The 18,554-nt window shown below is 31.5% G+C and overlaps 1 protein-coding gene across 10 annotated transcripts in view; it reads left to right on the top strand.

Annotated features, from left to right (window-relative positions):
• LOC108911124 (protein kinase shaggy) overlaps positions 1-18,554 on the top strand; it is a 58,521-nt gene that overhangs the window by 7,671 nt on the left and 32,296 nt on the right. For 2 of the 10 annotated variants that reach the window (XM_018715982.2, XM_018715965.2), the window contains exons 1-2: positions 6,883-7,030; positions 15,417-15,813. The exons of 5 other annotated variants lie outside the window; for them this stretch is intronic. In XM_018715982.2, coding sequence (XP_018571498.1) covers positions 15,453-15,813 — 361 coding nt within the window. In that variant the 5' untranslated portion in view covers positions 6,883-7,030; positions 15,417-15,452. Of the gene's footprint in view, positions 1-6,882; positions 7,031-15,416; positions 15,814-18,554 lie in introns of those variants that run through there. 3 more of the 10 variants (XM_018715998.2, XM_018715990.2, XM_018716006.2) reach the window with 3 other exon arrangements.

Genomic DNA, 18,554 nt, shown 5'->3' with positions numbered 1-18,554 from the left:
AAATGTTGCAGAGATATTAATTTTTTTCGAAATTTAGGGCTCCACTTTGGCAGCTAATAACTTCTCAGGGGTGCAACCACAGACCACCTAGACTGGCTTATAGAGCGANCGATATAGCGCTTTGACAGATGACGTTTAAGTTCATTTGCTATACGCTACGCCCTACGTCCAAATTTTCAGAACCAACTTGACCACGTTTTTATTTGAACGCTCGTTATTTATCTTAAACTCGCGTTGAAAATGTCGAAGTTATTGCATAAGGGTTTACATCGGCATATTCATGAAAGTTATGAACAATTGTAATTCCTCGGCGAGTAAAACAAGCCTCATCAGTAGAAAGAATTTTTTTGTGAAAATTAATATCCTGATGCAAAACAAACTCACAAAACGTCACTCGTCGATCCAAATCTTGAGGCAACAACGATATGGATGCAGTAGATTTCGTTTAAGAATTCGGTTTGCAGAAGTTCTTAATAACCCAGTCTGTAGAGATAAACGTCTAGAACTTACTTGGGTTCATCTTCAGTTGTTTGCTAAATAATTTCTTCATCTTGTACCCCTATTACATTAGGACGTTCTTGGATCTTGCTGAAAAACTTTCCTGTCTCGAGCTCGTCTTTCAACATTAGAAAATATTTCTCTATGAGGAACGATTAGGAAATCTACGATATTCTTCCATACTTCTACAGTTTCCTTCGCAGAAACCCAGCACAAGTAACATATCAACTTGTTCGCTATATGTAAATTTTCCAGCCAAATAAAATAATTTTATTACTAACTGACATGTTTGAAAGATAAATTCATTGACTACTAAGTACTGACTTTTTGATTATTTTCTAATTAACACTATTAAAGTGTCTGTTAATACGGTTTATCTCGAAAACCATAAAGTTTTTTAAAATTTAACAAGAGTAAAAAAGTTTTTAAAATTAAATTCTGCTGTGAATTAATACTATTTTTCTATTCTGTCAATGAAGAAAAAATTCTGAACCCAATGAACACCTTGTAGTACTTCAATTAACTTTAATCATAGTTAAAGTAGACCAGTAATAAACCTAAATCATGTACCAAATTTGGTTCTTCTGCGGTAAAATGTTACAGATATAAATTTTTTCGAAATTTAGGGCTCCACTTTGGCAGCTAATAACTCCTCAGGGGTGCAACCACAGACCACCTAGACTGGCTTATAGAGCGACTTTGGTGAAAACACTTTAGAGCCTGATTTGGAGCCCAGCGCTCAGTCGTGTCCTAGCATTTGACGTGTACGCATCGCTGTGATTTCGATAATTAAACGTTTTACCATGGGCAAGTGTATTGTAAAATATTGTATAAATAGAAGTGATTGAGTTGGTGAAGAGAGGCGAAAAATTTCCTTCTTTAGGTAAGTAAAAAAAAGTAATACTTATATAAAAGGTAAATATGTACGCCATTTTTCGGTTAACGTCACAAGTTTCCAGGGTTAGCTTTATAATTTTGTTCGCCCACATAGTGTAGTGATTAACGTGATATTGTTATTATAAAATAATGAATGAATTACTGTAAAATATTTTTAGTAATTATTTACTTTATGCGAGTCTTAAATTTTTATGAAATTTTTCCAATTCCCGTCATTTCGAGATAGCTGAAAATTAATTAAATATTTTTTTCAATTAAAAAAATCGCAAACAAAACTAATTTCAGATTCAGTACGAATACTGTACGAATACAGTCAATTAATTTTTATTAAAGATCGTGGTTGTTTGACGTATCCATCTCGAGATGTCGTAGTAATATGCTAAGAAACAGAAAAATTAATAAAATTTTTAAATAATGATGAATGCAGAACACCTAGGCTACAGAAAAATAAAATTGTTTATCATGTATTAAAAAACTTTCTGAATGTGAACATATTTGACAATTTGCATGAACATCAATTTGATAATTTGCCTAACAATTGTAATCATTTAATAGAACTTGTAAGGGCTGAATGTGAAAAGTATATCGATGTACGAATAAATCATGAAGTCAAATTATTTAATTCGGTAAAATTTACGAAAAGACATATTAAATAAATTAATATTATTTAGAGAATAATAAATATTTTTAAATTATTTTGTAGTTTTATTTAATATGAGACTAAAATGTACTATTTTCTGAAATACAAACTTAAAATTGAATATTTGTCATAAGATGCAATATAATGTTTAATATGTAATAAAAATATTACTTAATCCGGATCTGCTTAAAGATGCGCGCAATCAGATTGCCTTCCACACTCCACTTCCCCGGATTTTGCATTCACTGATACCCGTGCATTGGAATTAGATACGGCCAGTCTAGGTGGTCTATGGGTGCAACTTACATGCACCTGACCTGAGTCGGTTTTTATGCGGGACACCCTGTACATTGGACGCCTCTGTTTTATATGTATATCAATATGTTACCAATATTGGGTAAATCTTCAAAATATTGGGCCCAAATTCAATACGTTAGCTAAGTATATGATGCCAATATTGGGACCATATCTTATGCTACTGGAGATATATTTAGAATTAAAAATCTCCCAGATTAAATAAGTAGCGAAGATGTTAAAGTATCTGTCACTAATGACCCCAGAAAATTGACATTACTGGGGTATTTTGGAAATCTGATCGCTGCTTGGACTCCTAGTTTGATTTCTAAGAAAAGTAGCGTCTTTCATTTTATTCAAAAGAAATAAAATGAAACATTTTCGAATTATTACTTTTTTTGAACATGCCTCGTCGTTACTAACGAGGTTACTAAATACTTGAATAAACCTAAAATAAATATATATAGAACATGTTTGTGGCCTTCAACAAAGTACAAAACTTCTACTCCAATGATTTTATTCGAACTTTCGCGAACATACATTTAAACTTATACTTTTAAAACAAAACTATGATGAAAAAGAAACTGATTTTGTTGCATAATAAAGTCATTTCCAATTTATTGAAATGCTTGGTAACACTTTTTTCAAATAAGGGAAAACATATCTTGTCTTAGAAATACCACTAGAAGTTACTAGCAAAGATCAAATCATCAAATTTCCAAAGATCCAACAGCATAGAATTTCTGGGGTCTTTGTTATAGCTATTGGTGACTTCCGGTGTCTCCGTTGTGGTTGATCTGTTTGTGTCTGAACAGGTGTTACCTTTAATTAGATAAAGTCGTTATCACTCCACTGTAAATGTCTTCAGGGGTAGGTAGTTCAGAAAATGTGAAATCAATTTTTTTAATTTTCAACCCTGTACCGCAAAAATGTAATATTTTTGGATATTATTTTTTAAGGTATCTCCAAAAGCTTTTAAGATAAATCATTAAAACTTGGAACTGTTCTACTGTTAGTTTCCGATTTGTTTGATTAAAAAATAATTTCGAAATTTTTCAAGTTCAATTAAAAGTGGTAAAGTTAAATATTGCTCTAACCGAGGCTAACATTCTCGTATGCGAACTTCTAATGTTTAAAAAATTGTAGATAATTTTGTAGTTCATAAGCTCCATCATTTTCCAGTAAAATTTAAACAAAAAAGGTTTTAAACTGACGAACTGTAATTGAAAAAATAGAACTGGTGCAACATAAAAAATATCTTCACAGACTCGGGCAACTGTCATTTTTTTTATAAATCAATGAATATCTATTAAAAACTACTACAGTAATACTCGTAAAATATTTATTGCCTCAAAGGTAATTTTCAGTAGTTGTCGAATTTACATTTAAAAATATACAGTGTGTTCTATTCTAAAGATAAGGTTGCACTGGTATTTTGCACCTAAAAATCTGGGTCACCATGTCTCACATGTACCAAAATTAACTTTAATTAAATATCTATATTTGCAGAAATATGGCATAATTTCTATATTTATAGCTTGGAGATATATAGGTGCTATTAATGCGTTTAAATTTCTTATTTAATTATTATTTTGCTGCCATCTGAATTTACGTCGTATTTTATTTTTATTTGGCTTTTAATTTCTTAGTCAATATTAATTTATCGTTTCTTAAAATTAGGTTTAAATAATAACTAAATTGTACTCATTAATTTTCAAATCTTTGTAATAGACACGATATTAAATTTTATCTTATCTGTAAGATTGTTTCCAGTTCAGCCGAAGATAAACAGCTGATTTAATCAAGACGTGAGAATAATGAGGCAGAAGCTGCACAAAACATATACAATATGTTTACATTTATCGAAAAGTTTTCATAAGTTTTAAAGCCGAATGTTTACTGAATTGAAATTCTTAAAAAGATACGAAAAGCGGAGATATACTTCCAACAATCATTTAATTGATTCCAAGAATACCTGACTTTATTTCGTTTGAAAATTGTATTTTTAATTATCAGAACTGAATTTTGACACTGTCATTGTAAATTTAACTGAACTATCAAAATTTCGTTTGAAGTATTAAATAGGATGTCTAGTTTTCAAAATACTCTGTATAAATAGGTAATGCGATGAAAAAAAAGTAAGCCATATTATATGATACATAATATTATATGATTACCGTCATGGTAATAAGAAAAATGAGAGTCGCCAGTCTCCTCGGATATGGTTCAATTCGAGAACTTAGTATTTCTCATATACGTGATGTATAAAATGTAAATATAATACAATAATTTGAAAATTCCGTCACTGTCAGTTTCTCTTCGTCACCGAGGGCGTCGTTGTGATTGGTACCAACTGTTTACTAGGGGATAAGTGGGCTAGGCTGACTGTCTAATTTACTTTTTGACAGTGACACAACATTTGGACTTTTTGATGTATAATCAGTTGTGTAACAGACTATTTGAAGATAAAAAATAGATAATACGAATGTCGCAGAATTTCGAATATTAAAAATAAATTTGTAAAAATTATGGCATCATCAAATATTAAAAAAACTATATTTACTTAAAATATTTTTAAAATATGAATTTGTTTACATATTTAGAAATATATTTTCTGCAATACGAAGAATAATAATGAATGATGATAGTAGCTAATTATGATTAAATAACCTAACTGATACACCGCTGCAGAATATCCGATCATCTGAAGTTGACTACATAGGTATTCGTTCATTCTTTAAAACATTAAGTAAATACCGAGGTAAATACAGTTACACAAAAATAGGCATTGATAAAAAAAGTGTACAAAATAAATCCGTGCGTACGCGTGACAACATTGCCAAATTGTTGTTTGTGTTGATAGGTTGCACTAAGCATTGTCTAGGAATGCCGGCCGCTGCGTTTGAATCTTCTACCTAAAATTCTACTTGCTACAATTCTGCTGGTGGTGTCCTTTATCGGCATTCGAAAATTTAAAACTGCTGTCCTATTCCAGGGGCTGTTTGGAGCGAAGCTATTTTGTCTGTGGTATATCAATATAAAAATAATACCAATACTTGCCAACACCTCGGCCGATGTGATCCAATCTTTAGACCTTTATACGCTGAATACGGTAGCAAGAAACATTTTAAATATTATTAAACTGATTTAGTTAGTGACCGCTGATTTGGTACGCGTCTTTGTCTGCTTATATCGGCTTATATATTTCTCGAAACATTAGAAAATAATCGGAATATTTTTTTTATTAAAAAAAAGGGAAATTTTCGGTCCTGCATGTACTGAAATATATTATTTTAGAATTTCGCTTTTATATTTCTAATTAAGAAAAAAAGTTTATATGAATAATCTCTAAAATGTTTCCTAAGGATGCTATGGCGAGTCTATGGAAAACACCCTTATTGCCCCTAGGAAGCACATTCGAAACTAATGATATAAACTTTTTCTTATTTTTATGTTTGGAATCACTCGCCAAAATATAAAAATATATATAATTTGGCTTAGGCTTATAAGTTGGTCTAGATCTACAATGTAGATCTGGCTTAACACAATGTCTTTCCGAAGTCAGTTAAACATGTATAAAAACGTCTAGCAATAAAATTTAAGGAGTTTCATAGGCGTCCCTAAAAAAGTTTTCGGCTAAAGGTAAAAAAAATATAATAATTTGGATATAATGTGTAGTTTCTATTATATGTTCATTTGGACAAAAACATATTTTAATTATTTTTGCCCTCAAGCAATGTTATTATAGTGATGGTAAATTTCGTTTTGTTCCGTTTGAAAAGGTCTCCAAAATGCCGTGTTGTAGTAATATTAGTAAACAAAATATCCCTTTTCTCCGTTTGCTGCACTGCACTGCTAGACAATTTGTCAACCACTTGTCAACAACTGAGATTTATTGCCCAGTCGCCCAGTGCGGCTATGTTATACGCCGTTTGCCCACGCGTGCATTCTACGACTGGGCGTATACATTTCTACCACCAGACCAGTTCGACCAGACCTATATATGGGTATGGCTAAATAAATATGGGAACAAGTTTTAGTTTTTCAAATATTTCAATGTCGAGTTGCTACCTAAGCGACCGAACCTGCTACATACTGCCCACTTCTTGGTTCTTCAATTGAGATCGGAAATACTATACCATATTGTTGCAAGTTGAACTGCTGCTTACAATAGAAGACATATCCGAGCTTCTTATTTAGCGCTTACTTCAATACAGTTATCAATTTTTTTCCCTTGACATGTTTATTGTATACCGCTTGGGTATCGCTCGCTTGCACGCAACTGAAATAAAGGAAAACGCCGTTATATAACGAACCGCGAGGTAATATCCGTACAACGCTGTGTACGCAGCGTAAAATGTGCAGCTCTGTGGGAATAAGCCTTTAGCTAGTTTTATCAGTGTGATAGGAAAACTGCATAGCAAACGATTGCCCAACGCGTAATCAGAGTATCACCGAGCATCTCATCCATCACATCGCACCACACACCTGTTACTTATTTAGACGGCCGCCGTTTAGATTTTATTTTCTCTTCGCTGGTCCACGTGAAACGGCATTGGAAAGTGACTCTCGGTTTGCATGATCCGATCTCGCGGATACTTCGGCGTCAGTGTTGTGATACTCGCGTACCGTGGCAGTCCGTCGCGGAATACCGGCGTCTTTTTTTTTTTTTGTTTAAATGATTCTGTGTTGTGGAATTAAGTGAGTTTTTTAACCCTGGTTAGATGTTTTAGCGTGGTATATATAGGTTACGTGATTTGATCAGCTGTGGAATAGGCATATTGGTTGAGATATTTAACAATTTTAAGGCGTAGTACTAGTGTTGCTTCTTTTTAATACACACGAAGAAATAAACAGCGATAAGTTTTTATTTCGTGACCGGTTTTGGTCGTAGTTTTGTTTTGATCGTCTGTACCTACTACTACTGTACTAATAATGAAATTATTCCTGTTATTGTTTCAACCCTTCTATAGTTTAAATCTAGTTTACACTAGATATTTTAATTTACAGACTAATATGTTTGTTTTTTGATAAAAATTGAAACATTTTGAAATTATAGTGTGTTATCATTTGGCATGAAATACTATCAATGCATTCTTTAAATTTATTAACCTAATAAAAATACCATTAAATTATTCGGAACAAATCTTGACGCTTTTCGGGGAAATGACGATATTTGACCTCTAATACATCATTTCCTTTGTGTGAAGTCTTGTATAAACTAGGTATACCCATACCATCTAGCTTATGTTAAATAGTAGGTCTAGGTAACGATGATATAATACCATCGACTGACTGTAAACAATAACATTTTATTCGTGTCCACATATTAATCAGAGTTATTTATAAGATTAAGTGACTAATGTTTGATTAAAAGGAGTTGTAGGAACATAATCGATATCGTATTATTCGACACTCTTCATCAATTATTCCGAAAATTTTTAGTAGGAGTCGAGTATAAATAATAGGAAAACGTTTTCAAAAATACCACATTTCTGTGAAACATTGTTATCGTTCAGACTAGCTCAAATTCGTTGTGGGTTATCAAAAATTAACTAATTTTCAGAAGGTCCCTCACAAGCAAAAAAATCCACAAAAATGTAAATTAAGTTACAGTTAACAGACTAAAAACCATCTATTGGAAGAAAACCTCTATATTTATCCAAATAAAAGTAATAAAATAGTGAAATTTGATTACTCTCTTGGTGTGGTCGCCCTGTATAAACAGCAATAATTTTCTAGTAAAATCAACCTACCTTAAAAACGAATGACATTCTCTGTATATAATTTACTTGACGCATGTATTGTTTCATTTCAAAAAGAGAAAATTTATAACTTTTTTGAACACTCGGCACATTAATAATTTTCTAGTAAAATTCGCCTACCTTAGGATTTTGATTGAAACAAATCTATGGTATTTATTTATATGTATACACCATTTTTCAACAAAGCCTATTAATAATTGTGAGGACTTTATAATATCAAAAAACATAATAAATTTACTTACAAAGAAAAAAGGAAATATCATTGGAAAATAGTATCTTATAGTCTTGTTATACTTTGAATCGGTTTTTACTGCATTTAAAAAGTTGGAATTTGATCACTTTTATGGTCGCTCTGTATTTGATATTAATTAACAAAGGACTGAGATTTTAGCATATTATTAGTCTCAATCAGCATTGATTAAAACACATTTTGTTTCAACTGTTAATTCAATAATAACAGGTTAAAAAAGCCAAGTATGTACTATCAAATAAGTTTTTTGTAAGGTATTTCCATATTTTGTTCTATTTTTAAATAACTTTTAGCATATACGGAAATACTTAAAAACAACCAAATATTGATTTAAATCTTTACTTAAAATACAAGTATTTTATGGATTATTAACGAGGATAATGAATAAAAAACCCAGTTAACTATAACTGTTTTTTAAAAAGAATACAATTTTTTTAACACCATGTATATTTCAGTAAATCTGCCATGGTATTATGTGTAATAAAATAATTAGCGCTTTACTGGTGTTTTTCCATATCATTTATTGACGCATGGTTTTTATCTGTTTGCAAAGGTTTTCTTGAATAAATAAATATAAAAATAAAAGGATTGTTATATTGTTATGGATTATAGAGTTCATGAATGTCTAAGAATCTAAGAATTAAAAAAACTGCAAATGGAATTACGTTAGAAATGTTTTGATTTATTCTAATTTGACTTCTATTCTGTTTTAATTCGTGAAATAATTTAGTGTTTTTTTTTATATTTTCATTTCACAAAATTTGTGTTTCCGATTTGAATAGGACGAGTGACATTCATGTCGAATATGAAAAGTCAAGCAAAGCTGTTCGTATTAGTACTTGAATGGGTGACCATCCAGGAAAAGCTCACGATGCTCGTCTACCTCTTAGTGAAATCGTTTGGTATAGTAACAGAAGTAGGACCACTAAAATAACCAAAAAAAAAAGGATTTGAGTGTTGAAAAAAAAATGTATTGAACCTTGAATATTTATTCTTTGGAATAGCGTCTAGTTTTTTAAATTCTGAGTGCATTTAATAGCAAGTTTGATATTAAATATGTAATACATATATTTGCAGTTAAATATGAATTAAATTGTGATTTTTATTAAAGTATTGTGGTCAAATTAACAAATAGACTGAAAGAGTCGATAAAGTTAATTGTTTGGGTGGATTGGTGGAAATTGGTGACGAAATACTACAGGCAACGCAGATACATCAGAGTTGTTTTGACTTTTGAGTTGAAGGTTATCTAATGTTTATAGTCCATTTTTTTAGATTCAGTATAAATACCTATGTAAGTATGTAATCATCTTATAATAATTTTTTTCACCTACTATTTGACAATCGATCGTTTTGTGCCGCAATTGATCATAGCAACAGATTTTATTTTTATGACGTGTACATTGGCAAACTGTTACAAGAAATAATATTTATAGGCGTCGTACTACTGTACAATATCGTATATAGCAGAAGAAAATAGAAAGTAAGAAACGCAAATCCGTCAGAATAGTTGTAATTGTAAACATAATAATAAATAAGTGCGAGTTGTAGACTGAAAATAATGCCTCTTAAATAGGTATGTCATTAACTTCCGTTCTTGTGCAAGAAAATAGTACGCCCATGAATTTGCAGTAACTCCACGAATGTCTCCCTTTCCGCACTCTTCGTTCGTTGATGGTATACTACTGTCCTACAAAGAAAAAGGTATTAAAAAAGTAACAAAATTGGAACCGAATTGGTACATGCATTACATACTTAATTAACGAAATAATAAAAAATACTATGTTGATTTTTTCAGAAAAAATATTATAAAGATATACAAGATGTTGATCGGAACACTTATCAAATTTTAGTGAGTTGTATTAAGTAGTGTTTTAATGGTTAATGGATGTACCATTAGTGGCGGTGGTCATAGCGATAGTGCCACTACGTGACCTACTACATTTTTTGTAGGCATAATTTTCCATTAAATAATATTAGGATTTTTTATCGAAAAATCTAGCAAGGGAATTTAATTCACCACCACTTAAAACCTCGCCTCAAGTTTTATTTACTTGTACTCCTTCGTATTTTTATATGAAAGCGTAGACTATTCGTTTATTTACAATATTGTATACATTTATATGAAAGAAAATTGCGGTTATTAAGGAGAAGGAGGAGTATTTTCACTAGTCATAGCACTTAATAAGTTGAGGAAAAGCGAAACAAATAGAGGGGTAAGGGAGGAAAGTTGATAGACGCGAATTCGTATATATTAGTGAATATAATATTATAAATAAATAATCTTCAGTAGTAAAACTACATGATTGTTATTTTTAAAATTATTTTGGATAGTTAGTTTTCTACAAGAACGTAGTTTTCTACAAAACTACCTTCTTGTAGAAAATTGAGCGAGAATGAATTTGAATATATTATAAATTTTGGATATTTTTGATGATTATATTGATAGAATAACAATTGTCGATGATGTATAATATCAATTTGTTCCATCGAGTGAAAAAAATTGGGTCCAAAACGAAAAAAACAAAAATTTAATTTTTACTTCAACTTCAATCGTGAATAACTTTTGAAGGGGTAAATTTATGCAAAAATGTTAAGAGACCTTTTTTGTAGAGCATTAAATTTCCTTTGAAAATCTTTATTGTTCTTTTTCAGACATTAATTTGTTCATTATTTACAAAATTCCAAAGTTAAAAAGTCAAATCGAAAAAACATCAATTTTCAAGGCTTGCTTACATGGAAACTGCTCGTCTGCCGAAAATTTTCAATCGGATCTTTTTTGTAGGGCATTTAATTTCCTTCAAAAATATACAGGGTGTCTCATAATTAGCTGCTAACCCTGAACAGGCCGATTCTATGATCAAAACTAAGTAAAAAAGTTCATATGAACATGGGTCCGGAAATGCTTCCTAAGGGCACAGGGACCCATTGAAGAGGGAGGAATGAAAATCATTTTTTGCAATATCTCTCAATCGCCCAAATGAATGAAATTTGGTATACACAGCTAAATTTTGATGAGCAATTTGATGGACTAATCCATTTATTTCCACAAGGTCCATTGGTTTGGGTACGGGGGGGCCCTTGGTACTTTGCGTGTGTAACCTTTTCATCTTTGACTTTTTAACAAATTGGACAGCAAATTCCGTTTTCCCGAACTATTTTACGTTAAAAAGGTACTCTTGTTTCAAATCGTTATCTTTAACGGTTTCTGAGAAAATCGCTCTTGAATTAATCCCACTTTGGTCAATTTCATGGTAATTTAAACAAAAAAAAATATTTTGTTTAAATTTAATCTAATTTTAATAAAAAAATAATAATAAAAAATTAAATTAAATAAAAATTAATCCTTTAAATGGAAAAGAGAGGAAAGGAAAATTATTATTACTATTTTTTGGAATTAATTTAAAAAAACTACGGAATTGATTTCATTCAAATCAAGTATACCTACAGCTTTATTGGCAGCGTTTATTTTTATTGTATAGTGACGCACTTTAAATTATATCAAATTTATGACTAAAAGCTTTACAAAAATGTACCTATGTACATTCCTTGCACTAGGCAACTTCACGTCATATCAGGTGTAGGCAATAAGATGGCAGGTTAGATGAAATCAGACAAGTACTTAACAGGGAATATAGCTTTTCGTTATGTCTCGGTCAGGTGCCGAATGGGAAAGTGGACTTCGCTTTCAGGTTCCTGACATTACTACTGAAATAAAATGGCGTTACTGAGGTTGCAATGCTATACATCTTAAAACTACCCGACAGGTGTAAGTCCTTATGTTTTTTTAATCGTATCTTCTCGCGTATCTTGACTTAAAATAGCCGAACAATATATTTTTTTTGTTTCCAATTTAGTTTCCAAGTTTTAATCTAATCATATCAAAGCGGTCTTACCTTTGCTATAATAAGCGTATACTAAATAGGTATATATACTTAAATCAACTACATGCTTTACAAAGTTTCAAATACACAGGGATACAAAAGTTGTGTGGACAATGTATTCCGTAAATCAAAATAAGTCAATTTAAATCAAGTTACCTATAGACACAAAATTCAAAGATACCGATTATTTTATTTAATTGGAACAATCGTTGTACCTTTAGGATACTCATTTGTATAAACTTTTTTTCTTATTTTTGTGTATAAAATCACCCATTCAAATATGAAAACGGAATTTTCGAACATCCTGAATTTAATTGAACGAAGAAGATTTATCTTTTTTATTCGAAACTCATAGCAAATATCAAAATTTCACAAGTGTTAAAATTTTAGAAGGGAATTTTGTATTGAAATGTAAATGAGATACAAAGGAACAAACCTCTGGCCAAAAGAGATGTCTCTTTTGAAAATTATATAAAAATACATCATTTCAAATACCAAACTGAAAAGGCTGTATCTATCTCAATAAAAGTTGATTTTTGGATAAAGGTAAGTTGATCTGAACAGATTTGTTTTACTTTTACGTGTATTACGTATTTCAAAGACACCTTGTATAAACTTCGTTTTTCTTATTTTTTACCAAATTGCAATTTAACTTTCATATTATTATTTTTTATTGTACCATTACCAGTAAAGTTTATACTTTTATGGCATTTCCTATTTTATTCCGCCAAATTTTAGAACAGCTTTCAGTAGGTATGGGATAAGGTTACTACTAGCGCCAAAAATACGAGTGGCTAAGAAAATATACCTAGAATTCCTCCAACTAGCACATATTACCATAACTTGTTTATTCCACCAGTTTTAAGTCGAATGATACCTGTTTCTCCTTTAAAACACACTTATTAAATTTGACCCTGAATTATAAACACTAGGTGTTATTGTCGATTCGCAACGCTCTATGAGAAACAGCCCACAGCTTAAGTAATCAAATCACTTAACCTATATATACACGTATCTAAGCAGCGTTTTCTCCGATTATTTAAACAATAGACTCTTAACAATAGCGCCTGAAATTTGTTAATATTATGTTGACTCGTTTGGTGTTTCTTTCATTACATTTTAACGTAATAATTTACGTTTTTTTATAATATCTCGCACACAAAAGTTTCTGTAAGCGGGAAGTTTGTGCAACAATAATTGTATTTAATATGTTTATGGAATATACAGGGTGTCCTGAAATTCATGCAACAAAATTTGGTCACAGATTCTTAAGACAAATTTAGGGAACCCGTATTTTTTCTTTTTGTCAACTGGCCCCTTTTTTCGGACACACAATCCTGTTGTACGAGAATCACTAAATTTGGTACACAGGGATTTTATGACATGTGGAATCTGACGTTTTTTGGCGGGGAACCCCCTTAACTCTTTCAGGCACAGAAATTATATTACTTTTTTTACTCAAGCGTCACAAAAAATTAAACTATAGCTTTTGTGAATTATAATGATTTTATTGTAAAGAATACTTAAAACTAAATACATTACAGCTGATTTTGTGACCGTGTGTTAGCTCACAGACTCCTGGGGGGGGGGGGGGGGGGGGGTGGTACAGGGTCTGTAAAACTATGGCTGAAGGGAAATGATTGTTAAATAATTTTTAAATGTAAGTACTTAAAAAATTCTGGTACAAAATATGTACCACCAAGACCTGGAGGAATAAACAACGGTGGTACATTTTATGCACCACTGAGACTGAAAGAGTTAAGACAATTTTTCGTGGTCCCCCCTTGTCTGGAGCCAAAATAATTTGGTTGCATATTTAAATTTCTTAAAAATTATCAGTCCACTAGAAAGCCATTAAATTTAGAAACTTTTTGTCTCTTTATACTTTTTTCGTAAAACGCAATGTTTTTGGAGAAAAATGTCAAAATGTGATCGAATGCATATCGTGATTCGCCATTTTCCTCAAAAACATTATGTTTACGAAACAAATATCAAGAGACAAAAAAGTTTCTAAATTCAATGGCTTTCTAGCTAACTAATAATTTAAAATAAAATAAAATTTGCGACCAAATTTTTCTGGTTCCAAAGACAAGGGGGCCCACGAAAAAGTGTCTTAAGGCGGTTTTTTGTCAAAAAGCGTAGCACTGTGAGATTCCACATGTCCTAAAACCCCTGTGTACCAAATTTAGTGATTCTCGTACAACATTGTTTTGAGATATAAAAAATACTTACGGGCAGATTTCAGGGGGCTGTAACTCCGAAAGAGGGGGCCATTTGGCAAAAAGAAAAATACGGGTCCCCTAAATTTGTCTTAAGAATCTATGACCAAATTTTGTTGCATGAATTTCGGGACACCCTGTATAATAATTATTTAATGTTTAATTACTGCGTTATTGTCTCTTGTTGAAACAGACCACTGCGTTAAATAAAGTTTAAACTTTCATTTTACGGTGAAAGTTTTTCGGAAACAAGTGATAAAGTTACTCTGTTCTAATTGCATTTTATAAAATTAATAAAACAAATAATAAACTAATGAATTATTATTTTATTTGATGATGGGTTAGAACCTTTTGTCGTGCACGTTTGTCAGTTCTACTTAAAATAGGATCGTTTTTTTTTAAGTATTAAGTGGTTATTTAAGATACAGAAAGGTATATTTTCACCAAGTTTCATCAAAATTAAATTATTTTTGCGGAAATGAGAAATAAAAATCGCAAAATAAGAAAAAAACCTGTTTTTCGCTTTTTCTCGGAAATTTTGATCTTAAAAAGTGACCTCTACGAATGTTGTAGATTTTTGCGCGATCTACAACTTTTGTATCGAATACTTTTTTGTTTGACGTTAACTTTCGCCAGAAATCCCAATAATACAATTTTTCACAACTTTTCAACCCCCCAAATCAACCCTCCGCCACCCCTGCTCACACATTTATTATAAGCCCCTTTTACCATTTCCACTTATAAAAGACCAGGTAACAATTTTTTTCTCCAAGTGTATTTTGGTTGGACTGTTAGGGAGCTTATAACTTACACAAAGCCTTATTTCTAAGGAAAACAGTAAATATGTTTCAAATTAAGCTAAAATAACGCACGCACCTACTTTGTCACTTACGATCGGCTAAACACGTGCGCAAAACCGTTATTTTTCAAATGAAAGAAACACCAAAACAGTAATTTTCGATCCCGTAGCGATAACGCTTCACTAAGATCGCAAATCCATGAACGATGGCCCCCAAAAACATGGAGGCCAAAAATTTTACCGGTCGCGATCTGCACTTTATGAGAGACGTTGCTAATAATCCTGACAATCAGGATTGTAATTGCAAGAAGCTACAGGATGTGTATCCCGTGAAACAGGTCAACGGTCGTCCTACTTACGGCCGCTCCTTGTCACTTTTCGATCTCAGGAGCAAAAAGAAAGAGGAGACGGAAGTGAAGGATTCGGAGAAGATGAAGAGAACCACCCTCGGCTCCGCCACAGTGATGGAGATGGTTGCGAAAGAAAAGCACAAACCTGTGTATTCCAAGCTGGTGCAGTGCTGGAGGAAGTTGAAGAAGACAGTGAAACACCATAATAGTAGTAAAAGTATGTATTAATTTCAGCAGATAAATTCAGATCGTCAGAATAAAGTTACATCAATGATTTAGTTCTGACTATTTTTAATTAAAGCTAGACATTTACAACTTTAGATCCAACTCTTAATTTTTAATTGTAATTTGCAGTTTTTCAAGTTTATAAAATAATCAGGTTTAAATTCAACTTTATGACGCAACATATTGGTTAAACCGATAACTAAATAAATAATCATAAACTTAGCTATAGTAGGATCATATTCGATGCAAAGTAATAAATCATTGCCTGTCAAGGGAACCAATGAAGTACGCTTTTAAGGGTTTTACAAATTGAATAATTTCTTTATACATTATGAAGGGACGAGGGCATCAGTTCAGGTCTGGCACCCTTGTTCCTACAAAAATTCCTTTATTCTCATAAACTATTTATTTTAAATGTAATTTATTATAAATCCAATTTGTTTCCTAAATTCCACATATTTACTACATGTTTCCTCTGTACGCGTCACTGTTGTTTACTTGTTTTTTGGAGGCGGTCTCTAATTGACGGCAAAGCTCGCCAGGTTAGTATTTGACGTATAACCGACCAGTTCGTACACTCGATGCACCTGGGCGACTACAGCTACTACCAGAACACAGTGCGTATGCAGCGGTATTTCAGATTTTACATTGAATTTCATTTGAAATTTGAAATGATTTATCTTACGCCTCCTAAAAATGATGACACGATTTTCCTTTGACAAAAGACCGACAACTTTTTGCTCTACTTTGCATCAAATACGATCCTACTACAGTTTTGCCATTATAATTGTATATAGCAGAATTTTATCAATGAAAGAGTGCAACAGATCTCGACTTTCATAAAAAAAAAATTCCAGAGAAAGTTGTTACAACAAATTAATTATATCTTCAGTGTCAACATACATAGCAATTAAAATTTAACCACGGTCAGGAAATGTTGAACGCAAATTAATTACTCGTTTGAAGTGAAAAACTTCTAATTTTAGAATCGAAGGAGGTCAGTGCTATCTAAATTTGAAATTACAAGTGAAAATATCTGTTTTTCAGCTTTTTATTTTATTTTTAAATTACATGTGGTACTATAATATACTTTAAGGTAGGTATGTGTTGTTGATAAGGAACACAGATTAATTCACTTAGTTCGATAAACGCCATAAAATAATAAAATTTATTCATTGCTAAAAACATTTAATTTTAGATTTTTATTAACGCTCGTAAAATGTGCATTGACTGGAAATAACTCAAATACCTTCTGTATTCACAAATCTATGTTCGAGTCCTATAAATCGCTTCTGTGATATGCAACTTAATTAAATATACAAATACTTATATTGATTGATTATTATTGGCGACGTCACATACGCCAAATAATAGGCAATCCCATAGTGCATATTGTCAAGAAGAATTTCCCAATATTTTTACTAGATCGATTTTCGAACTTATGTACTTTGGACATAAGTGCCAAAAAAATGTCTCCTTTGTCATGACCTTAAAAATCGCGATATTCTGGCAATATTAGCAATATTTAAGAAGTTTCAAACCCCAAGTGACAATCTAAAAGAATTATAGAATTTATATATTTAAATTTATAGAACAATATTGACTTTTATAGTAATCAATAAATTAAAATTATATGTGTTATATTGCGCATTAAAGACAATTTCAACTATGACAATTTTTTGCGGGTTGCCTAAATATGTGACGTCACACTAAAAGAGTCTATTATGCAGAACGTCATTGATATAATTAGCAACTGCACAACTCGAACATTATTGACTTATACATATTTTCCTTGTTACGTCAAATAATTCTTTGAACGTTACTATTGGTGGAAATACATTTAATTTGATTCTATCAAGATTTAACTCTAGTCGGAAATTAAATTTCAAAAGTCAAATGCCGTGGCCTGACAGAAACTGAGAAAAGCGTGTCGGGCGAGTTTGGCTTTTGTGATGTAAAATTACTTGTCGGTATTTTAACAGAAATTTAAAATAATACACTTGTATATATGACTTGCCCTGTGAACCTTTACAATTGCCCCAAAAGCGAAAAACTCAACTTACAATTAGAAAATGTTGTGCATTTTAATTTTATCATTTTGTATCTTACCTTTTGTATATATTAGACAATAGATCTAATGTAAAATTTAGTTAATGATAATAATTAACTAGCCTTTGTATAGCCGAATCAAAAAACTACTCGAATAAATCATAATTTATGTGCATGCATTCTTAACGGCTACATGAAATTTAGCAATTACGAATAATCGGTCACCATGAGCAATAAGAGGCCATTTTCGGACCTTGAATGGGAAATTGAAAGTGTAATGAGGTCCCTGCGAGTTCGAAAGTGTAAGCAAAACTTTCGAGCGCAACGAAAACAAAACTAAGAGTTTTATGTGGCGAACAACAGATGTTGTATCTGGGACAGTGTTTTTTACAAAGGGGACATTTAAAATTGTCACGTCTTGAAAACTTAAAAAGTAGTGAAACTCAAGGTGGCGACTGATGAAATTGCTATTCCTGTATGCTATTTGAAGGTATTAAGCTTATAATTCTTGTATCCCAATCCAAATCGTACAAATTGAAAAACGTGTATATCTATTTCATTGAGAATTTAAATAATTAAATATTTTAAACATTTAAAGTTAAGTTTAGAAGTTAATATCGTAGATATAGGTTCTAATTGATCCAAAGAAACACATCGAAAAAGAAAAATTTTAAAAAGTTGGTA

This window comes from Anoplophora glabripennis, unplaced genomic scaffold (genome assembly GCF_000390285.2).
Source record: "Anoplophora glabripennis isolate ALB-LARVAE unplaced genomic scaffold, Agla_2.0 scaffold6, whole genome shotgun sequence".
Taxonomy (NCBI): Eukaryota; Metazoa; Arthropoda; class Insecta; order Coleoptera; family Cerambycidae; genus Anoplophora; species Anoplophora glabripennis.
Note: the sequence above shows the minus strand (reverse complement) of the source record. Positions and strands in the feature narration are given on the sequence as shown.